The following is a 22,257-nucleotide window of genomic DNA, read 5'->3' as shown; positions in this document are numbered from 1 at the left end:
CTGTTGCTATGACACCCGGAGAAGGAGATCAGCCAAAACACAGGCCAAACCCTCCACTACCCATCCTCTAGGAGTCTCCATGACAACAGGAGGGTTGCGGGGCGGGGCTTACAGAAGTACGCGCCATCTGCATCTAGTGAACAGTCAGAGCAAGGACACAGACAGCAGCAGGATTCGGGGGTGGAGTTATAGATAAAAAAAAAGCGGGTTGTCTCACAGTCCCCGCCCACAAGGGCACTGCTATGTTTTCTGTCGTGCATATAGCTCGGTGATTGCTCTTTGTAAATGTCAGTGTGTTGACTCCGCCCCTCAGAGCGGCCCCGCCCATTGGACAGTGTCCTCTCAGCTGTCTCCTAGAAGCGAAATGTGCCATTGTCTCTCATTGTGGGCGTGATCTGGGGATGTAACGCCCCTTTAAGTTTGGATTGGCTGGTGCTGTTCTCTGATCCCTCCCACTGGGCGAGTCCTTGCCGTGTTGTGACGCAGCTCCGCCCGGCTTGTACTGCTCGGCTCTGGTGGTGAGGGAAGCGCAAAATGGCGGACGGAGAGCTGAACGTGGACAGCCTGATCAGCCGCCTGCTGGAGGGTGAGTGTCCCGGGGCGGAGGCCGGGGGGAGAGGAGTCAGTGCGGCCGGAGCAGGGGACAGAGTGTGGCCGGATCGGGTGGGAGATGGCTCCCAGTATGTGCGGGAGAGTGATCCTGGCCTGCTGGGTGCGAGCGGGAGAAAGAGCCTGGCCTGCTGGGTGTGAGGGCTCGGCGGAGGTAGTGCCCCCGGCTCGTAGCACTGATCTCTCTCTGCACCTAGGGGCCATTACTAGAGGAGCGGGGGAGTATGATGAGGGGTCAGTACAGACGGGGGAGAGGGAAGAAGGGCACAGGGCGGGCTGGTGGTATAAAGAGGGGCACAGTATAGACTGGGGGGCAGAGAGACACTGGGCAGCTTGGCGAGTAATGGGGGTATGATGAGTGGCACAGTGCAGACTAGGGGCAGAGAGTGACATGATCTTGTGAATGACACGAGGCAGATTGGGGAGTAAGGGGTGTGTGTGATGAGGGGCACAGACCAGGGGTAGAGTGTGTCAGGGTCTTCTAAGGGACAGTCTGGGGTGCAGGGAGTAAGGGGGGGGGGTGTGTGGTGGGGGTATGATGGGCACAGACCAGGGGCAGAGTGTGTCAGGGTCTTCTAAGGGACAGTCTGGGGTGCAGGTAGTAAGGGGGGTGTGTGAATGGGGTATGATGAGGGGTACAAACCAGGGACAGAGTGTGTCAGGGTCTTCTAAGGGACAGTCTGGGGTGCAGGGAGTAAGGGGTGTGTGAATGGGGTATGATGAGGGGTACAAACCAGGGACAGAGTGTGTCAGGGTCTTCTAAGGGACAGTCTGGGGTGTAGGGAGTAAGGGGTATGTTTAGGGGCACAGAGTGACAGGCTCAGATGAAGGGCACTGGACAGATCGATGTCTGGGGAGTAATGGGTGTGTGGTGGGTATATGATGAGGGGCTCAGTACAGACTAGGGGTAGAGTGCTGATGGGTCTGGTGATGGCACAGGGCAGACTGGGTTCCAGGGAGTAATAAGGGTTTGGTAAGGGGCTCTGTTTGGACTAAGGGTAAGAGAGTGACAGGATCTGATAAAGGACAGTCTGGGGTCCAGAGAGTTGTTTGTATGTTTAGGGGCTCAGTACTGACTAGTGGTAGAGTGACAGGATCTGATGAAGTGCACTAGATAGATTGAGTACTGGGAGTGTGGTGGTATAGTACAGACTTGGGTTGAAGTGCTAAGGGGTCTAGTGATGGCTCAGGGCAGGCTGGAGTGAGGGTATGATGAGGCACACAATACAGGTTTTGAGGCAGGAGAGTATGCTTAAGGCTACAGTATATATGCTTTTGTGTATACAGATACTATCTATCTATATAATTATATATACACGTTGTCATGTTTACAGATAGTATGGTGACTCTTGCAGAGTAAGGTAGGACAGTGTAACAAGAGGTAATACAGACGTGTAAACAGATCATGTATGTAAGATTAGTTGTGTAACTAGATCAGGTATGATGTGCCTAGTAGGGGTGAGAGGATGATATGTACTAAATGACGGAAGGAACACTTGGTGGTAGTAATGTTACTGTGTGATACAAACTGCACAGTAAGGACAGTAGCCGTTCAGGATGACATGTTAATATTAGACAGTATTTATATTCTGTAGCATGCTACAATATTGTGTATATGTTATTACATGATATGGGAGTTTGCAGTGTTTAGCTTAATCTGATTAGGTGGGTGCTGTTAAACAAGATAACTGACATGCGGTGGGAAATTTGTGCACGATACGACTTAGAACTGTAGGTAAGTTATAAGCAGAAGTGATGGATCAGAGGGGCTTTTATGTGTACACTTATTTCTACAGCACTATAAAATATTGCGGACAATTGTGTACAGTGACATGCTGAAGGCAAGGGGGTGGGCATTCATTGTAAGACTGATTTCTGTCGGGAATGTAGCAAATGTCAGGACTGAATACTCTGAAAAATGAGACAAAGTGACTCTTAATATGGAATGATGTGCGGGGGGGATAAACTTTCCTCCTGCAGTATCCAGGGAGCTCTTGTGTATAAGGAGTGGCACCGAGACATGCAGCGTTGGGAGGGACTTGTATAGTGGAAAACGTGCAGATCCTGAGGCTTGTACTGTACTAGGTGATGTATAGTGTGTGAGAACTCTATGTAAGGAGCTGGCAGTGAGGTCTGTGTATTATCTATTCTGGAATGACTAGGATTGGTTACAGTGTACACGCAGTATTACAGCACGGGAGACGCAGTTGGGGGTTTGCGGAGAGTGGCCGACTAGTGACGGAGGCTGTGCTGCTTGCTGAAATATTAATACCATACAAAGTGACACCTGGTGATTAAGGACCAGTTGGCCTATGTTTAGCTCTGTTTCAATATATTTTGTCCTTAACAACTGTTAAATATGAAGGATAATTTGTTTACATCTTAATCCGTTGTGGAGGAGAAAAGATACCTAAATTTGCTTGTAAATTAAACCTGGAGTTATTGTCCTCTAAACATTACTGGTTAAGTGTTGTGTGTTTACAGCAAATTCAGATGTCATTGGCTTCAACATACAGAGCAGTTCAGTAAACTAAAACCCAGTCTGTTTGTAAGATCACACAGTTTTAGGTGTTTTGGAAAGTTTTGCTGGCCTATAAATCGATCTATGAAATGATTAGTTTTGCTAAAGTGGAAAGATCGGAATTGTTAATCTAAATCAGAACACAATGTTTGGTATAGTACATGTGTGTATTCTTATTAGGCTGTATTCGTGCAGCTTATGGATTTACTAAGAACTAGCTAGTCTTTAGACACAAAGATCAGACTACAAAATAGCAGCTTCCATTCTGTCTAGGTGATGTATGCTTTAAAATATACATTTCACAAAGGATCCAAACACATGTCCATGTATAGCTGTATGTTGATCTCTATTGTGCAGATGCAAAATCTGGATATTGTTTTCTCTTATTCCATGTTGAAAGTGAAACGTGTCCATTGTGATGGGTATAAAAGCTGAAATGTCCTTTATTTTGGTCCTGTTTGGCTGATGTTTCCGCAGTGTCTTGGTCACAGGCTCTGAGTGCTGGTACACACATGATTAAGTATGAGATGCACAGATCTCACAATCATTGATATTGGAACTCAATAGTGTAGGAGCTGGGATTGATTGACCTTAGTACACACATCAAAGGTTATGTTCTGTCCTGTCGTCTAATTCCCTGCACAAAATGTTGAATACGTGGTAATGCAGAATTAGGGTTACATTGAAAGAGAGTTGGTATAGACAGAATCTGTAGTTTTGTTATCCACAGTTGGTATTCTGCTTCTTGCCTGATGGTTGTAATGCATACCTCCTATCTATTATCAACATGTCTTATTGCTTAATTTACATTTGTTTCCTACTTAACATCTGTCGGAGTTATGGGAGTATACAGCCATGCACATCTGGGTGTTTGGTCAGTTTATAGCAATTATATTTGTGGCTATACGTTTCTGCATGGTATAAAATAAATTTTACTATATAACTGCAACAGGGCCTCTCATAACAGACATAAAACACTTCCAAGCTTGTGTCAGAACCGGAGATGTTTACAACCCGCTGTAGCTAATAAAGGAAAGCATGCGGGCGATGGTTATACCGACTCATCAGCAGGGACACTGTCATGGATGCTTCTGTGTTCCATTATGTATCTGTTTATTTTTAATCTAAGTGACTAATGACCTATTCATGTGGAATCTGTCCTTCCCCGTCAGAGGGAAAACAGAATTTGAGAATGAGTGGAGGACCTTTCAAAACACCGAACGTCAGACTACCGACATGAGGGGAGGGGAATTGATCAAACATGTATTTGGACATCTATCTTAACTCTTCTTGTTTCCATGTGATTAACATGTATAATTAAATCTATATTAAAAACTTGGCAGAAGACATTTTAGTAAATGTTGGTCACCGCATACATATACATCTGGTTCACAAGATCCAGCCTGCCTGCGGACCTCCGCGCCTGCCTGCCTGCGGACCTCCGCGCCTGCCTGCCTGCGGACCTCCGCGCCTGCCTGCCTGCGGACCTCCGCGCCTGCCTGCCTGCGGACCTCCGCGCCTGCCTGCCTGCGGACCTCCGCGCCTGCCTGCCTGCGGACCTCCGCGCCTGCCTGCCTGCGGACCTCCGCGCCTGCCTGCCTGCGGACCTCCGCGCCTGCCTGCGGACCTCCGCGCCTGCCTGCCTGCGGACCTCCGCGCCTGCCTGCCTGCGGACCTCCGCGCCTGCTTGCCTGCGGACCTCCGCGCCTGCCTGCCTGCGGACCTCCGCGCCTGCCTGCCTGCGGACCTCCGCGCCTGCCTGCCTGCGGACCTCCGCGCCTGCCTGCCTGCGGACCTCCGCGCCTGCCTGCCTGCGGACCTCCGCGCCTGCCTGCCTGCGGACCTCCGCGCCTGCCTGCGGACCTCCGCGCCTGCCTGCCTGCGGACCTCCGCGCCTGCTTGCCTGCCCGCGGACCTCCGCGCCTGCTTGCCTGCCCGCGGACCTCCGCGCCTGCTTGCCTGCCCGCGGACCTCCGCGCCTGCTTGCCTGCCCGCAGACCTCCGCGCCTGCGTATTTTTTTTTATTTTTTTTTTGTGGGTACTGTAGGTCTGGTGTGTAAACTTATTTTTCTTATTGGCTATTTGAACCAATTCAGGGAAGAAGATTCCCATTGGATTTATAAAATAGTAAATGATGCACGTGGTGGTATTTGGTTACATTTCATCAGGCAAGTTTACAAAAACTTGCCTGATTAAGGGGCCTCTGTGCTCTGAAAGCTAGCAAATATAATACCTTTATTGGCTAACAAAAAAAAAAAAAAATATCGCTCCTATAATACTTTTTATTTTGACAAACAGTATTTAACATCACATACATGTCTACATAAAATCCTGTGTCAGATTAATTTGGCCAGTGTTTTGTTAGAATATTTTTTTTTGGGGGGGGGAGGGGGGTACATATTACTGCTGAAGGTCGGCTGGTATCAAAAATTCTAATTTACTAGTTTACAGATTGCCAACACCACATGACTGTAGATGAAGTACGATCCTAACCATTCACTTTCATAATTATTTTCCTTTGATGCACCTCAGTAACTGTCTGCTTATTTCATTACCCTAGATATACCCTGTATTAAGGAAGTCTGATGTGTTGTGATTACTGGATCCTTCAGTATAATGGAGGCAGCATTCAAATTCTTCCTTTTTTTTTTTTTTTTTTTTTTTTTTTTTTATATTCCATTTTTCATTTGTAACCCCTTAACCTTCACTCTTTAGAGGGTGGTAGTTTGTTGTGTGTCTCTCTGGAGCCTTTAATAACTTTTCAGCAAAGCAGGAAGTCAAGTGCACATAGAAAGCAGCTGTTGTACAGAGCTGGCTGTATCTGTGCTCTGCAGAGCAGGGCCACCCCAGGATCAGGCTGTCATGTCTATAGCACTGTGTGCTGGATGTCCCTGAGAGAAGCTTCCACTGTTTACAGGGAGTTGGGATATCCTATAAAACGTGCAGAGAGCAGCATTGCTGGAGGAATGAGTAAAAGTGACCTTGTTTCCTGTATACAGTAATCCCATTAGTGCTGACACAGCATAAACCTAATTACTTTCCTCATATGAAACACGTATGTTGCAAAATGTTATTTGTGGCTTACATGCCTCAACAGAGGAGCCATTGTCATGTCAATCTAGTGTGTGATGGGCACTGTGCATGGTTTATAGTAAAACAATACAGATGTGTGGAGCAGATATAACATATAGAAACTTTATTTCAGGTTCACAAAACTCTTTGATATTCTTACACTTTGGCCTTTAGTTGGTTTTTACGTGGGCATGCTGTGATAGACATTTATAAATGTACACATGGAGATGTGAAGGTGTCCGTTGGTTGGAGCATGAGGCTTTCCGTGCTGTGATTCGCGCTTTGTGTTGCTCTGTGCCCTTTATGTCTGGAATTAGATCTGCTTTTTATATTTAGCAAACAACTGACCTGTGTCAGTCTGTACTTACAGCCGTGCTGGCTCAGGGTTGCATTCTGTAAATCTCATGGCAGACAGTAGCTCGCTGCATCCAGCACTATAACTGCTTTCCCTGTTGAACTATATTGTCAAAAATTTTAATGGGAACAAATTGTTCTGCAGATCACAAACAAAAAATCCTTTTCTGGAGCTTCCTCAAATTGCAGCAGGTAGATGTGTCGCATTGTCCAGTTTTCACCAAATCCTAGTTTCCAATAGCCCTCAACAACATTTATGTCAGAAGCGGAATACAATTTCCAACGTTCTAGGCCAAAATCTGGTGATCCCTGATTGGGGGACGCTGTTCATTTTGGTCCCACACACACCCCTGAACGTTGTCTATTCAAAGATGGGCAATATTGCCTGGCCGAATCGCTGTGTCTGTAACCTTTATAAATTTAGCAACTGGTTCTCTGAAAGTTGGAATTGAGAACTGCATGCAGCTCCTGGGGAAAATAATTATCATTTTGCTGTGCGCTGATAAAGCATGTCCAAGTCTATTAAAAATATCACATATCTGATACAACATGCATGATTTGTAGTATTTATTAAGACCCCAACATACTAAAGTGAACGAGTTCTCTCTACAGCGCTGCGGAATCGGTGGCGCTATATAAATAAATGATAATGATGCTATGTAGCTGTGTACATTAAAGGGATGCTGATGATACAAGTGAACAGGCTACAATGACACACAAGGTAAAGATGGCCAAATGAGCTTACAATCGAAGGTATGAGGAACAATTGATATATAATTTAGTGGAGTAACAGTTGTTTCCGCTGGTGGCTGTTTGATTCCTTCTCACTATCTAGGTGCTTGTGGTATTTTTGCCCAGGTTTTTGTATGATTTAAATGCAGCCATACTTCAGGGCTTATTGACACTTATCCACTGTTACCGCAGACATTGGAAAAGCGTATTAACGTAGGATGAATGACTTGCTATGGGTTCGTTCCCACCATTGTTTTAGAATGTGGCACAACCTTTCTCCTACATTACCACTTGCTAGCAGTACAATAAATAATATTGGTACTTGTGTAATTAATAGAAATGTATTTAAAGCTCCTTTCTAATGTGTGCTCTAGTTTCCATTCATTTTACCCAGTGCATGTGTGTGAGCCATTGGTAGGGTAAATTAAAAGCACATGACTGGTGTATCACATAGTGAATGTAACCTGTAAGTAGTTTACAAAACTTCTGCCTGATTTTCTCTGTTGATGGTGGGGGCAGTTTTGCTCTCACTGTGGGCTCCCTCCCTTCTACCACGCAGTATTGACGCATTAAGAATCGGATTACTCCTTTCTTCCCATCATGGGGCTGCTCCCGGTAGCTTCAGACCCCCCCCCCCCCCCCCCCCTACACACACACACAGGCTGGAGAAAGCCTAGTGGGTCTTTGTGCTCTCGGCAGCTTGTTCTAGACTCTCAGGGACTTGGGGGATTACTACTGTTTCACTTTGTACTGGTCGCTGCTAGTACCTGGCGTTTTGTTTGTGGAGGACCCCTCCCCTCTTTGTATGCTGATAAAATGATGTTGCATTTCAAATATTGTAGAGTAAACTGCTGTGTGAGCCGATTAAAAATTAATCTGTTTTCAGTGAACCATCATTTTTTGGGTAGAAGGAATATTCAGCCTATCAGGTCACTTTATACCTCAGTGATGTCACCGGTTGCTAGTGAGATGACAGCTGCACTCTCATGAATATTTGCTCAGTCCACAAGTGTTGCGTCTCTTCTGTGTGGGTGGTGGGCCACTAAGGGGCCCTACGCACGAAGACCAAGTTATTGGCAGTGTAATGAGTACTGCAGCAGAGTAGAAGTGTATTTAGGCTTAAAAAGCTTTCTGCTGAGAACGCCACCTCTCAGCTCCTAATCTTGCTGTCAAAGAAACTTTTCAGTTGCGCTGATCCTTGAAGATTGAAGCTGTAATTCTCCTTGTGCTGATTAATCTTCTACCAGTACCTTTTTGTGTTGTTTTTTTGCACAAGAAGGTTTATTGGTCTACAGCGTACACAACCTATGAAATATAAATCTGTTTGTGTTTGGAACCTTAAGTGGGGCTTATATGTACCTAAGAGATCAGCAGCCTAATCTGCCAAACCTTTTCTTCCCGTGTCTGCATAAGCAGCAGTGTCTTCATCCCTGTGTGTTTGACAGGTGAGGTACTATGGTAATACACTTCTGGTTACAATCTTTACTCTTAGTTCACCAGCATTGCTGCAATAATCTAACAATCGGGTTTACCTGTTTGGACGTTCCTATATAGAGGATATCATGAATGTAATTGGCTATATGGTAAGATGTATAAAATATAGCCTTATATCTATATACTGTTCTATGTCCTTTAAATAGCAAATAAGGTCACTGTTTGATAATACCTGAGATAAGTAATGTTTATAGCTGTCTAAATATGTCCATCATACACTCACCTCTGTAGTGGGCTGACTTGTTGGGAGGGATATAGTAGCTAGGTTAGTGCTCTGTGACTGCATCAGACGCCATTGGGCACCATACTAAATGGGGAATGGGCTTTATCTGTCTGTAATGGATTGTGGAGGTGATATAATTTTGGTCCTCACTAAAATATGTATTTAACTTTTTATTCTATCTGAATTTTGATTTTGGTATCTAGTGGTCCTTTAGATGGAGATACATCTACTTCTTCGCTTTAATCCAATAAAAAAAGACTTGTTAAAGCGATTGTAAGGTGCTTCAGTTATACATTGTACAGTAGTGCAGTTTCCATTTGTATCAAACATTGCTGCTTGTATTTAGTAGTAATCTGCATAAAGCCATTATAGGTGGTTCTGGTATATGGTGGTGAGATGTCTATGTAGTCTGCTGCTGACACCTCCTCCAGAGGAGTGTGTGCCACTGTTGGAGTTGACCTTTTATGACTGAGCAGTCCAGGTATATTCAGTTTCCTGAAGCTCCTACAAGCTGGTTAAGACGTAGTTTGTTTGCTGGGTGTATCAGTGATGTCAGCTCTTCCTCCTACGTCCGGGCAACTGCATTACAGCTCTGTAACTGAGAGCTCGGGGTCCCTGATCAGGATATACCTCACTTAACACATGTCCTGTGGTACAAGCTGGTGGTGTTCATACAGACACCTGTGCTGCTTGTTAGGCTCCCTTCACTTCTCACATTGGCTTTCTGTTCCGCTGTCGTCCCATTCCTCTGCAGTTATCATGTATCAAGCAGCTATTCTCATCCTCGTGTTTTGGATTCTTCATATTTATAGCATTTATTAACCCGCAGTGATTCATGTTAATACCTAGTAGGTCAGTTTTAAAAACTCTTGTCTGTAGTTTGTGTGTTTTGTCCCCCACCCCACCCCCCAGTCACATGCATTCCTTGTGGAAAGATCCTAGTTAAGGAACACAGCGTGGCACCAGCTTTTGCAGCTCATGCCAGCCCAGTAAAGTTCCTCAGTCTGTGCCAGTGATTTTCCAGTGACATTTCTGCTGGACAGACCAGAAACCAGCTCCTCACTGCAGGAATGAACTCTGTCGTACGTCGGGACAGCCACAAATGGTTCACCATCCTGTTGCAGCTGTTTAGTATATTGATGAATCTATTAATCTCTGTGCCTAATGCCAGATAGCAGGTACTAGAGCCTGGGGTGTTGGATTCAAACTCTGAAACGCTCTGCGCAGTTATACAGTCACTGCATGCTCTGCGGAACCGCTCTATCAGTCTGGTGATAGTTATAATTCTTCCCATTATTATGTATTGCTGGCAGCTCACTACTTGGGCAGTGAAGAGGTTATCCGCTCTTCCGTGTAGGCCAGAGGCATCTTGAATCTGAATGTCATTGTTAATCTATCTGATGAGGAGCGTCCTCCAGCAGGTATAATGTAATAATGGCGATTACAGACTGCACTGAAACCTGATCAGACTGTCTACTGACTCATGTGTGATTTAGTGATGAAGTCATTGCATATACTGGCTTCCACGCTCCTTGTTTACAGAGAAGCTATACTTGTAGACAGAGCTTAGTGTATTTTAGGGTACCTTATTTGTAATACAGAAGATACCTTTGTATTACCGACTGAGGGTGAAGCTGTTGTCCTTCAAGACTGGGTCTTACTATTCGGAACGGTTTCAAATCTGAATGTTCCTGTCTCTTGGTTGTATCCGTAGAACACTGCAGATTTCTGAAGACCTCGCTGCTATTTACAATAGGAGGGAAAACCCCATGACATCTACTTGTTTAGCTGACAAATGTCATCGCTAGTTTTGTGTAATGCTAGTAAAGATAATGTACACCAAACTTATGATTTTTACTGATGAACTTGCTCCAGCAGGACCATGGGGTCCCAAGTTAAGGACCCTGCAGCTACACTGCTTGCTATAGGCTGCTAATGGTCACTTTACCATGGCTGACACCCATAAGAAGGTTGAATACATCACACTGCTGTAGCTGATTGGACAAGACCTAGCAGCCGTTAAATCCGCTTTGTCAACATTAATGTACATGTGGTAAATTCATTCAGACTTCATAAGAGTTTGTAGCCACTGGTGTTAAAATTATTTGCCTTAAATCCATGGCAATGGATGTGAAAATAAAGTTTGACAATCTATAATTGCATTTTAACTTGTGGTGCGTTATTTTGAACGCTACTTATTCCAGTTCTTCTAATGAACAACAACGCAGCGAAAAACTTGCTCATCGCTTTGTAAGCTCCATGCGATGCAGTTAGACTTGTAGAAATGCTGCTTATCTGGTGCAAGATAACTTCCTGCTTTGTCACAGATTCATACTGCATAACGAATTGACCTTGTTTGTAGACACCTGGATGCCCCCAGTATGGATTGTGTATGTACAATAATGGCGTGGGACCCTGTGGTTCTTCTTGATGGGGGCAGGGGATGGTGAGGCTGGATTATAGCCAGCGGTTTGATTGTATGAATCATGAGTCAGTTGTATAGTGTAAGCCTGTCATTTTGGGCAATCTGTGAAGCGGAGCACACAGGACTGTTTACGTTACTTATAAATCTTGGTCACATTACATTTATACTTACTTTTGCAAGGCAGGTAGCCACACCCACATTACACAGGCCACAAGCTAGCGGTGGGGGGTTGATTATCAGACCCTGGGGCAGGTTGCATATGTCCTTTTAGCTATGTTTATTCATATTGCATGCTGGATAAGAGGTATACGCTGCAGGGAAGACACTGTTGCGTAACTGTACTTTCTGTTGAAGTGATTGTTTGAAAGGCTCATATTGAGTCCTTACATTTTAGGTAAATTAAATTTTTTATCTTCTGTACGTAAGTTTGTGCTATTAGAGCAAAAAAAATCTATTTTAGCAGGACATTCCTCCCCCCCCCCCCCCCCCCCCCCCCCCCGAAGTACTGCTGGGTTAAAACGTTAGTTTTAACCCGCCTTTCAGGGTGCACATTACCGTAATAATGCGCAGGCCGCGTTACTTTTAACAGTTACGCGGCCAATTGAATATGCCCCATAATGCATTATCTTGTAGACACAACATTTTGTCAAATGAAATGCGTAATGTCCTAAAACAAACCACGTTACAACATACGGTTATAAATCGCTCACAATTTCTCTTTGTAGCATCTGTATAAATTGTCCGTTTCCCAACACACGGTATACTCAATTTTGAGATCCAATCAGGAGTTATTGGATTGCATATAAATGAACATGTAAAAAATCAATATTACAAAACATTACACAGAACCTTAAGCTGGGCCCTGCAAGTAAATATTTAGAGGATACTGCCTTGTTCTTGGAATTTGTCCTGATCTTTTTTGAAGCACAACCTTATTAACCCATTAATGCCCACCCTTTTTTTTACATTGGGCAAGCATGGGCTTTAATCCTATGCTCCATGTTACACATTGGGTTTCAAGATAAACTCAGTGGGCCTGAGTCATTAAGGAAAGTAAGGCAAAAGAAAAGGAGTAAATGTTCTCTGGGACAAACCATGTTACAATGCAATGGGTGCAAATTAGTTTATTATTTTGCACATAAGTTAAATACTGTGTGTTTTTTCATGTAGCGCACACATACTTGATAGCTTTATTTTTACACCGACATTTAAAGTTGATCTAGGACAGTGTTGGCTGACCTGTGACGCTCCAGGTGTTGTGAAACTACAAGTCCAGCATGCTTTGCCAATATATAGCAGCTTATTGCTGGAACTTGTAGTTTCACAACACCTGAAGCGTCACAAGTTAGCCAACAATGATCTAGGATATGCCCTATCCCAACTCCCCACATTTTAAATTTACCTCCCCCTCCAATGCAACATGGATTTGCAAAGTTAATTCTGTTTTATGCTCTCCTTAATGACACTGGCCCAGAGTTCTTCTATTTATAACTGTTAAAAAATTAAGACTTCACACTGAATGTAGCTTTAGTTGGAGACATTTGATCCACATAACTGGACATGGATGTTGTCTGCGCTGTTCCCTTCCTGTAGAAACGCATCACTATTCCAGTTATACAGGTCGTGTGTTGGATACTAATGTGTGGTGTCCATAAGTATTTCTCACTGTGCTCCTTTCGTTTACAGTATGTGTTTTTATAGCAATGTAATGTTATTTCTTGGTGACTTGTGCTGTTGGCCATTTAATGCAAAGCGTGAAAACTCCAGACGCCAGTTTGCCAAAAACATTGCACAGAGTGGGGGATAATTATGGATGAGGAAGTTAATAGGATGAAGGGTTATGATTGATGTCAGGATTAATGAAGGATTGGAGTTGGTGTAGGAAGGGGTTAATAAGGACACTGGAATTAACATTGGGGGGGTTAATTGATTATAATATAGCACAGGATGGTGATATGGGATTAGGAAGAGGGGAACAATGGAATGGAGAAAGCGATTGAGTTGGCAGTGATTATGCTGAGGAGGAGGTGGTGAGAGCGAACATAAAGATGGATGTGAGGGTGGGCTTTAGTGATTGGGGACTTGTTAACTGCTATTGAAAGCTCCCTGACCTTTGAACTCAGACTAAAACGCCCATTCTGTTCTATGTCCTGACTCCTGGACACGTACACCACAGAAAATCTGTTGAACCGGAAGGCCTAAATACCGGCCATAATTAAATGTCTCCAATAAAAGCTATCTAGATGTTGGTCAATGACCTGATATTGCTTAACGGTTGAGCAATGCTAATGGTTAAGCCTTAACCATTACCTTTCTTAGTATATAAGTTAAATTGTAAAGAAGCTGCAGAACTGTTCTTTAGCTTGTTATATTTATGTGTACAGAGGAGAAAATAAGATACATGTCCAGCTCTGCATAGAAGTGAACATCTTCTTAGAAGAGCCTTCTTGCCTGTAAGGTGTAGTGTATTGCTGAATCCGGACCCTGGTTTTCTCTGTGAATTCATTGTCTGAACTGCTTCCTCTTTGCAGCCATACATGATTCTTTGTTTTTTTAATCGGGATGTCTGCGTGCTTCTCCGCTTTCTTCACCTTCTTTCCATGTTGGATAATCACCAATCTTTCATCTCTCCATTGTACAATGACCGAAGCCACATTTATTTTTATACTGTTAGCTGATTCAACTCCATTACATGAGATGTTGACATTTGCCCACTGAAAATGTCACATTGTAACGGGGTTCCCATATCTTTGGAACAATGTGATGAATTAGCAGTCACTATATACGTTGGATTGATAAATTTATGGTGCAGCTTCTACAATTTGTAGCAATCGGTTGTTTCTTGTACTGCGCTTCCTTTGACAGACTGGAACATTGATGCATAAATATAGTGCACGTCCATATATCTTCAGGTTTCACAAGTTCAGGAAATGGCAGGTGTGTCACAAACGAAGACAATATTTTAGAAAATATCTTAATATTAACACACTCACAAAGAAGCAGCTGCTGCATCTGACAGTTACAAGACTGCATCGGCTGTAGCTGGTACCATAGATGTAACTGTCTATACAGTCACTTAGTGTAGCCTAGTCCCTGTATGCCTGTTATTCACTCCCCTCTGAACAATGCCAGGTGGTAAGCTTTTGTACCCAGCATTTGATTATTGACATGTAATATAGCACCTAGTTTCTATATGTTAAGGGGAGAAACACTAGAATACATTGACATTAGACATGTGATATTTGTGAAAGGGAAAAAGGAGAGTTGCGCAGAAGTACCTAATAGGTTTTTAATAAAAAAAATGTGATATTTGTGAAGCAGTAAATATTCCTTTTACAGGGTGGTGCTGCAGTGTTGTCTGTACCCATATGTACACTTTTCCACAGGTTCCCTGTTAGAGATTTCCTGCCATAACTAGATGAAATCATGTCAAAAAACAATATGGTAGAAAGTCTCTCTTACCCAGCTGTAGTATTAACTAGTGTGGAGGTAACGCTGTAAAACAGATTGTGCTGACTGACTCATGCAGCAGTGTCATTGCAGGATGGGTATGACAAAGCAGCTCTGTCATAGGGCAGTGCTCGCGTTTCATAGTCCAATGACGATGCTCTGTTTTGGAGTTGTGGCTGAAGTTTGCATGGACATTACTTTAGTATATATTGGCATTTTTTAAACATTACAATAAGTGCATAGTCTCCTTCATTTCTGAACAGGTGGGTTTATTCTTGTCACACATGATGCAGTCAGGGTAGACTGTTAGACCTACAATCCGCATATTGAGTGTATTTATGTACACATTTTTATCTTGAGAGAGGCCATAAAATAATGGTGATAGTCGTAGAATTGAAGGAATTGTCCTGTGCGGTTGGTTGGTCTGTATAGAACAATAGGGACATTTCCAATGTCCTTCAGAACCTGGGACTGCCCCTGGAATAGTTAAAACTATGTAAAAGCTGTTTCGTGTATAGTGTTGTGCAGAAGACTGCTCCCATTGTTATGCTGGATACTGTTTCCATCACTGAGCTGTAAGTGTTGTGGCTCAGTGGTTAGTCAGGCATTGGTTTCTGACCTGGGCGCTGTATGTGTGGAGTTTCCTAATACTGCTCTGCTTTTGTCTGCTGCAGAAGTGTTTCCCTCTGTGGTAGGGAAGTTGGATTGTAAGCGCCCCTTAGGCAGGGACTAATATATACCTGTATAAACTTCCTGGTTGCACAGCACTGCCAAATTTGGTGCTATTCAAATAAGTGAGCTTTCATTTATATAGAATGAACACAATTATTTTTTTACTTTGAAATGGAGGCCTATTTGTGTCTTATTTTCGATAATCCTTTTTTGGATAGTTAAGCTATTTACTGAATTGCAGCAGTTCTCCAATCTCTGCTGACTGGGAGCTGCCGTTATGGTGGCTGACTGGGCAATACTGAGAGCTAAAAAATGTTTAATGAGGTGTTCAGAGGGAAATGTGAATGTCCTAAAATGTTAGCCTGCTGTTTAGTCAGGATCTTTGGGCGTTACAGAGACATGGCTTCATGTAGTGAGATATTTAAGATGGCATCACCCAAAACTGAAAGTTCTCTTTTGCACTGTTTAGTTAAAGTGCACCTGTTGCTGCACACAGTGAAGGCAGGCCTGTTATACTGACATGCTGCCAGACTTTACATTCATGAAGTACTTATATAAAAATAAAAGTCTCTTTACTTTGTGTAGATAACAGGACCGCTGTAGGTTACACAATTGCACAGAATATTCTAGGTGTGGGGTTTGATGTTATTAGGTAGGGCCCCAGATATCTCCAGCTTCTGCATGCAGGTGAAGGGCCCACCTCATCAGAAGCTAGGGCACCGTGGCTGGACTCTTGGTCAATGTGGTCCTGCCTGATTGGCCTCCACTTGCTGGACATCACTCAGACTTTTGTTGTAGGTGCTGTTATCCTTTTCATTTCAGACGTACGCTGTGGACTGGGGATTTCTGTAATGCTAGGAGTATAATATGATCACTAATGACTTGCTGTGGGGTTTTCCATCACCTCTCTGTATCTGGTGACCCTGCCCTGGCTGCCGGTATGGGGGTGCTGGCTTTCACCTCTCGGCATTGCTATGCAGATGGAACACAAGCTGCTCTTGCTGAGCCAGTTTTCCAGCAAGTAAAATGTTGCTTTATTAGGCTGGAAGTTTATTGATCTTGGCAGAGTCTGTTTCATTATTCTCATCAGATGGCAGAAGATTCCTCTGCCAATGTAGAGCGCTGTGCGGAGCTTCTGCCTTGTGTACCTCTTACACGGGCAGTTCCTTGTTTTAATTATGTGCAGTGTTACAAACAACCACGTGCTAGTCCTTATTGTCTGATCGTTAACATGCACCTTATACTGGAGATTGGCAATATGTTTACTAGATTTTATTGACTTGGCAGCAGTGCGCTTTAGCAGCATATTTTGAAAGACTTTGATATTTTGTGTTGCAATTCGGAGTACACTGATTAAAATGTATGTTTATTATGTTTGTTTGACCAGACAGTGTTTTGTTATCTGTGTTTAGGTTATTAGTGTGCCAGTGTGGCATTTTATGCAGAGTAGAGGGGGAAAAAGAGAATGATTAATAAACCAGTTTTATCAGCTGAAAAGGTCATGTCCATTAATTCCCAGATGCTTCGTCCCATCCGGCTATTCTGCACAGCCTTCCTGGTGTAGAAGCTGGGGAGTCCACTGATTTAAACTTTTTTTTTTTTCCTCCACAAAACATTAACAGTGAACATGTTCTTCAGGAAGAATCAGTGAAATCTAGACATAACATCTTCTACTATGAATGTATTGGACTAATGTGTAAAGCTGATTGCATATAGGTGAAGCACAGCAGTCTGTAAATGAGTGTGTCGTAGGTTAGAGAATAGTGTCTGTGTGGTACAAGGCCTCATTCTGCTGAACCTGAACAGCCTGTCCTTAGCAGTGGAGATCTGTTGTGTCCTCTTTGTCCCTGTCACAGGACTGATTAATCCTCCTACCTGATTTTGATGCCTGTGAGGTCTCCGGTTGTGGGACAGCAGTGTGTCCAGACTTAATGCCGGGGTACTGGGCATGTGCCGTCATCCACACAGCCCTTGTTTCATTCTGCTGGAGAGAGCCATAGGCAGCTGGGAGTCTGCCAGATCTTTCCATTCGTATGAAAAGACAATGTCTAAAAATAGTCCCATGACGGGCTGTACTAAGAGCTGTTCGTGTAGAGGGGGGATTTAGCCCAGGAGAGGGCATCTGCCATAATTCATTTGTTTTTGGTTGGGGGATCTAACCCTTTTATGGAGATATTTTGCTCTGTACTTTCTCACCTACTGTTATATAGTATCAGAATAAAGCTTAGACTGAGGCCTACATTACAGCCTTGTAGTGTATAATATACACATTTACAGTCCTGCAGAACTTTTTTTTTTTTCCCTAAACAACCTGTGCAGAAATTCTCTCAATTGTGTCCTAATCATTGGCCGTCTCAGGGGTGTGTTATGGTGACGTCTGCTTATTCCACAGTGTAAACCTGGCAGGTTATACAAGTGTTATACTGTCCTCCTCTTATTCTTGCAGTGCGAGGATGTCGCCCTGGGAAGATTGTGCAGATGACGGAGGCAGAGGTCCGAGGGCTCTGCATAAAGTCCCGGGAAATCTTCCTCAGCCAGCCCATACTGTTGGAATTGGAGGCCCCACTAAAGATTTGTGGTAAATTTGATTTGTTTTCCGTACCTGAAATTCTTATGTCTCCCTCTCTGCAAATGCTGGATGAACACTATTTTAAGAGGAGAACTTTTATAAAATAAAATAAAAATTGTAAGCTTGTACCAGGTCCACGTTAGTCTTTAGTAGTGATGGGACATCAAGCATGTGTCAACTGCTGAGCTGGCTGCACATTGGAATTAATTGGCGGTAAAAAAAATTAATCTACTTGTACTACAACCCCTTCCCTCCTCGTCCCAGTAGTAAGGAGGAGATACTTGCTGCCCTAAATGTGTGCATTTGCGCTTGTTTAGTGGACATATACAGTACAAATTTTGCGGCTTTTAGGGTATGTAAACTGGCGTACGTCCAATTCTGCATCAGGCCGAAAGCGTGCAGTACCTCTACTAGGACAATGTGTGTTGGTAAGGAAAGTCTGCAGAAATATTTCAGCCAGCAACTTGTGAATGATGGTGTAGTGATCTGACAAGAAATGGCACTATATAGTCCAGGCCACCCTCCGCTACAACGTCACACATTGTTTCATGTTTGTCCTGGTGTAACCTCCTTACTTACATACTGTATGTCCATATCGGTCAGAGCTGGAGTACGTCATGTTCTGTAATTTGGCATTTTATTTCACACGTGGGATAAAATGGCCACTGACACATAGTACTGTGTCCTCGATGACTGAGTCACACTGACAGATTGGGGTTACTTGCTGATATTTTCTCTGAGCAGATTCCCCACAAACAGTCTACCGCCACCTTTTATATTTGAACGCTCCATTCTGAAACCTCTGCAACATAATGCCAACATGCATTAAAACGGGTGCAGAACCTATTCACGAGAAAGCATTAGGCGAATCCTCTGAGGCACGTCAGAGGCTTCATTCTCATATTGTTGCTTCAGGAGAACATTTCCTAGCTACTCATCTGGAGTATGGGCGAGCAGCTGAGTCTCATGTCAAGACTGATAGAGAATTGGTGATCTCCCCACATCTGCTGTTACTTTGTAAACAGAACGTCACTATAGTCCACCTGCCAGTCGCAGGTCACTAATTGTTATGCTGGGATGTAACAATGCTTTAGTGATTGTTAAATGATTTGGGAAATAAATTGTATTAAGGTCATTTAAACAGATTGTACGCCCTCCCTTCTGTTAATGCTGATTCTTGCCTTTGACTGACAGACTCTGGCACTGAATGTCTCCTTCCCTTTACCAAGTCCTGTGCTGACCCCTATCTACTACAGGAGAGACAGTACAATTCTTATTAACAGGTTTAATTTCATGTGTATTTAAAAACAAACCATAAATAAGTTGGATGTATGAACTTAAAGGACTATTTAAGCCCCCAAATTGAAATGTGTGGACAATTAAGGTAAGAGAGCGATTTCCACTGCAGCTCTGTAAAGTTATAACTCCCCCACTCCATTACAGACAGCTACAACTGCTCCCACATCTTTAGGACAGTGTCCTGATGGGATCTGACAGTTCATAAAGCCGCTGAGACATCATTGGCCCCTCCCCTGTGTATGAATCCACCAAATCCACGCTGTGATTCCCTCTGGCTGCTCAGTTAGAGAATCATCTCCCTCCTAATGTGCAGTGGAGGGATGAAACACAGCATGATGGACATATGTAGTTAAGTATAAACCCTCCAGGTATTTTATGTATTATCTGCTCTTTAATTTGATGTAGAGGCACATTACACATTCCTCTATATTCAATGATCTTCAAAGGAAGTTAGGTGGTGGCACTTACAGGTCTCCATTTGATTCAAGAGATGTAATCCTGCTCCGCACATCAACAAAAATATGTGAAAAGCTCATCAGAAGTGCCTGGTCCCTGAGCAGTCCAGTCATTGGTCCCAGACATCCGATGATGCACTCTTAGTGTAACATGATTAAAAACCTCCTGTTTTGTTTTACAGGTGATATCCATGGGCAGTATACAGATTTACTCCGGTTGTTTGAATATGGCGGCTTTCCTCCAGAAGCCAATTACCTGTTCTTGGGGGATTATGTGGACAGAGGAAAACAGTCATTGGAAACTATCTGCCTGCTGCTGGCGTACAAGATAAAATATCCAGAGAATTTCTTCCTGCTCAGAGGGAATCACGAGTGTGCGAGCATCAACCGCATCTATGGCTTCTACGATGAGTGTGAGTCTCCTGGCGGACATAATGCCACCACTAGAGGGGGCTAGTGTAATGGTGCGCATAGCCTCACCCTGATCGATCTATAAACTTGCATACATGCGATTCATCTTTCTTTACCGGACCATTTGGACATAACATTAAACGTTGCTGAAATAAAAAAAATCTTTAATCAAATGTTCTAATTGCATGTGTAAGAGTTTCCATACCAAGACACTGTAATGTATACCACCAGTGTAGACCAGAGCCAAAATCCATACCTTGGCAATGTTTCTGGTTCCTAATGAATGTATAGGTTACATTCACGTAAAAATTGCTTCCGCCCACATAATGGCTATAGGTGACAGGTCCACTGCAGATGACATTGAAGCTTTTACCGGCCGGTGTACACGCTGATGACTTGCCGGGGTGTTATCTGGGCTCTCTAGAAAGTGTTTTCTCTGGGTGTTCCAGCCTTTATCTTGGAATATCTTTTATTCAGATAACGTTATACGCTTGAACTCTTACTTGTAGTTTATAAAGGACAGTACAGATGATATTTTATAATGGGACAACGACATCTGACTGGAAGAAGTAACCATAAATACACATTTTATTTCATGTCCTGCATGCTACAAAACCTCCAAACTTACCTGATAGTTTGTTTAAAACTTATCCCAGCACTAAATGGGTTATTAATACACTGGTCTCCATGTATCTGCCTTCTTTTCCTGACCTGTTAAAGAACAATCCCCTCTCCTGTCTTCTCCAGGCAAACGGAGGTTTAACATAAAGCTGTGGAAGACCTTCACCGACTGCTTCAATTGCCTGCCGATTGCTGCCATCGTGGATGAGAAGATCTTCTGCTGCCATGGAGGTAGGGCTTGTGGTAGAAAGACTTTCTGGGGTAATGAGCTTACTTACACCGGGACATTTACATTTCTATTAGTTCTGGATCCTGTGCTCTGCTTCTTGCATGAAGTGAAAGCTTAATATGTGGTGTGTGCTTCCTTGTATTGGACAGTGGGGGTGGTTACTATCATTACTCACTGAAATCACAGTATTTACTACCCGTGTCCTACTTGGGCGGATGAAAGCTGATTGATGAGATGGATCCATTCTGCTTTTACCGTACTAGATACAGGATCTACAGGGATAGATTCAACATTGAGGCATGTGGGGCTTTACCACAGAGATGGGAATGTCATCACAGCTGATTTCCCTTGTGACACAAGTGTGCAGGAATCGTACTGTGAATTCCATAGATGTTTTGTTTCTTTCATGGGGTAAATAGTCTTTGTGCTACGTGTTACGTTTGTGTCATAAATCCCAGTTGCTGAGCCACAGTTGTCCTTATTACTAGGGCACAGTGTGTGGTAGAGCACGTCAGACCAGTTCTCACAGTGCTGACTGGCTTTATGATAGGTAGCTGCTGACATCTCTGTCCACATCAATAGAATTGGAGCACACTTCCATGTTATAAGTGTCCATCGTAGCATCCTATTGGACAGTCTGTTCGTTGGGTTTCTTCCTGATTACACATGTCCAGACAGTCTGGAAATATAAACTGATTGTTAGAATTGTGTAGGTGGGGAACTTCCAGCTGAAGTGTAGAAACATTACCGTATAGCTGGCATTAAGCTGTAATTGTATACATCCATCCACTAAACAACCGCGCAGTTATGCATTAACTGGTGTGTCATGAATCATGGTGATTTGTAGCAAAGCTTCTCAACAATAGATTTTTAAAGCTGTGTGTTATCGATGGGTATTGCTGAGAGCTGATGTCTGTTTATTGCACTTTAATATGAGGGAACTGCAGAGTTACTCTACCTTACATAGAGAAGATCTGTCCAAGTATTATGATGAATAATCTATTTCTATGTTCTGAGTGTGGGAAATGTTTTACACAGAATTCAAATCCGGCCTCTGATTCCAATGGTGCAGTTCTCCAGTTTCTGTGATAAAAGCCACAATTTTGAATTGATCACTATTA

General features: G+C 43.4%; 1 protein-coding gene and 1 long non-coding RNA gene across 2 annotated transcripts in view; one reads left to right on the top strand and one right to left on the bottom strand.

The window, feature by feature from the left end:
- The first annotated feature begins 447 nt into the window (after positions 1-447).
- Positions 448-22,257, top strand: part of PPP1CB (protein phosphatase 1 catalytic subunit beta) — a 32,747-nt gene continuing 10,937 nt past the window's right edge. Inside the window, exons 1-4 of the mRNA XM_075204394.1 lie at positions 448-586; positions 17,999-18,130; positions 20,058-20,288; positions 21,034-21,138. Of these exons, the coding sequence (XP_075060495.1) occupies positions 535-586; positions 17,999-18,130; positions 20,058-20,288; positions 21,034-21,138 (520 nt within the window). The 5' untranslated portion in view covers positions 448-534. The remainder of the gene's footprint in view (positions 587-17,998; positions 18,131-20,057; positions 20,289-21,033; positions 21,139-22,257) is intronic.
- The window catches only part of LOC142144989 (uncharacterized), a 37,417-nt gene continuing 35,593 nt past the window's right edge, over positions 20,434-22,257 (bottom strand). Inside the window, exon 4 of the long non-coding RNA XR_012689806.1 lies at positions 20,434-21,815. This is a non-coding gene — a long non-coding RNA (uncharacterized LOC142144989). The remainder of the gene's footprint in view (positions 21,816-22,257) is intronic.

This window comes from Mixophyes fleayi, chromosome 3, assembly GCF_038048845.1.
Source record: "Mixophyes fleayi isolate aMixFle1 chromosome 3, aMixFle1.hap1, whole genome shotgun sequence".
Taxonomy (NCBI): domain Eukaryota; kingdom Metazoa; phylum Chordata; class Amphibia; order Anura; family Limnodynastidae; genus Mixophyes; species Mixophyes fleayi.
Note: the sequence above shows the minus strand (reverse complement) of the source record. Positions and strands in the feature narration are given on the sequence as shown.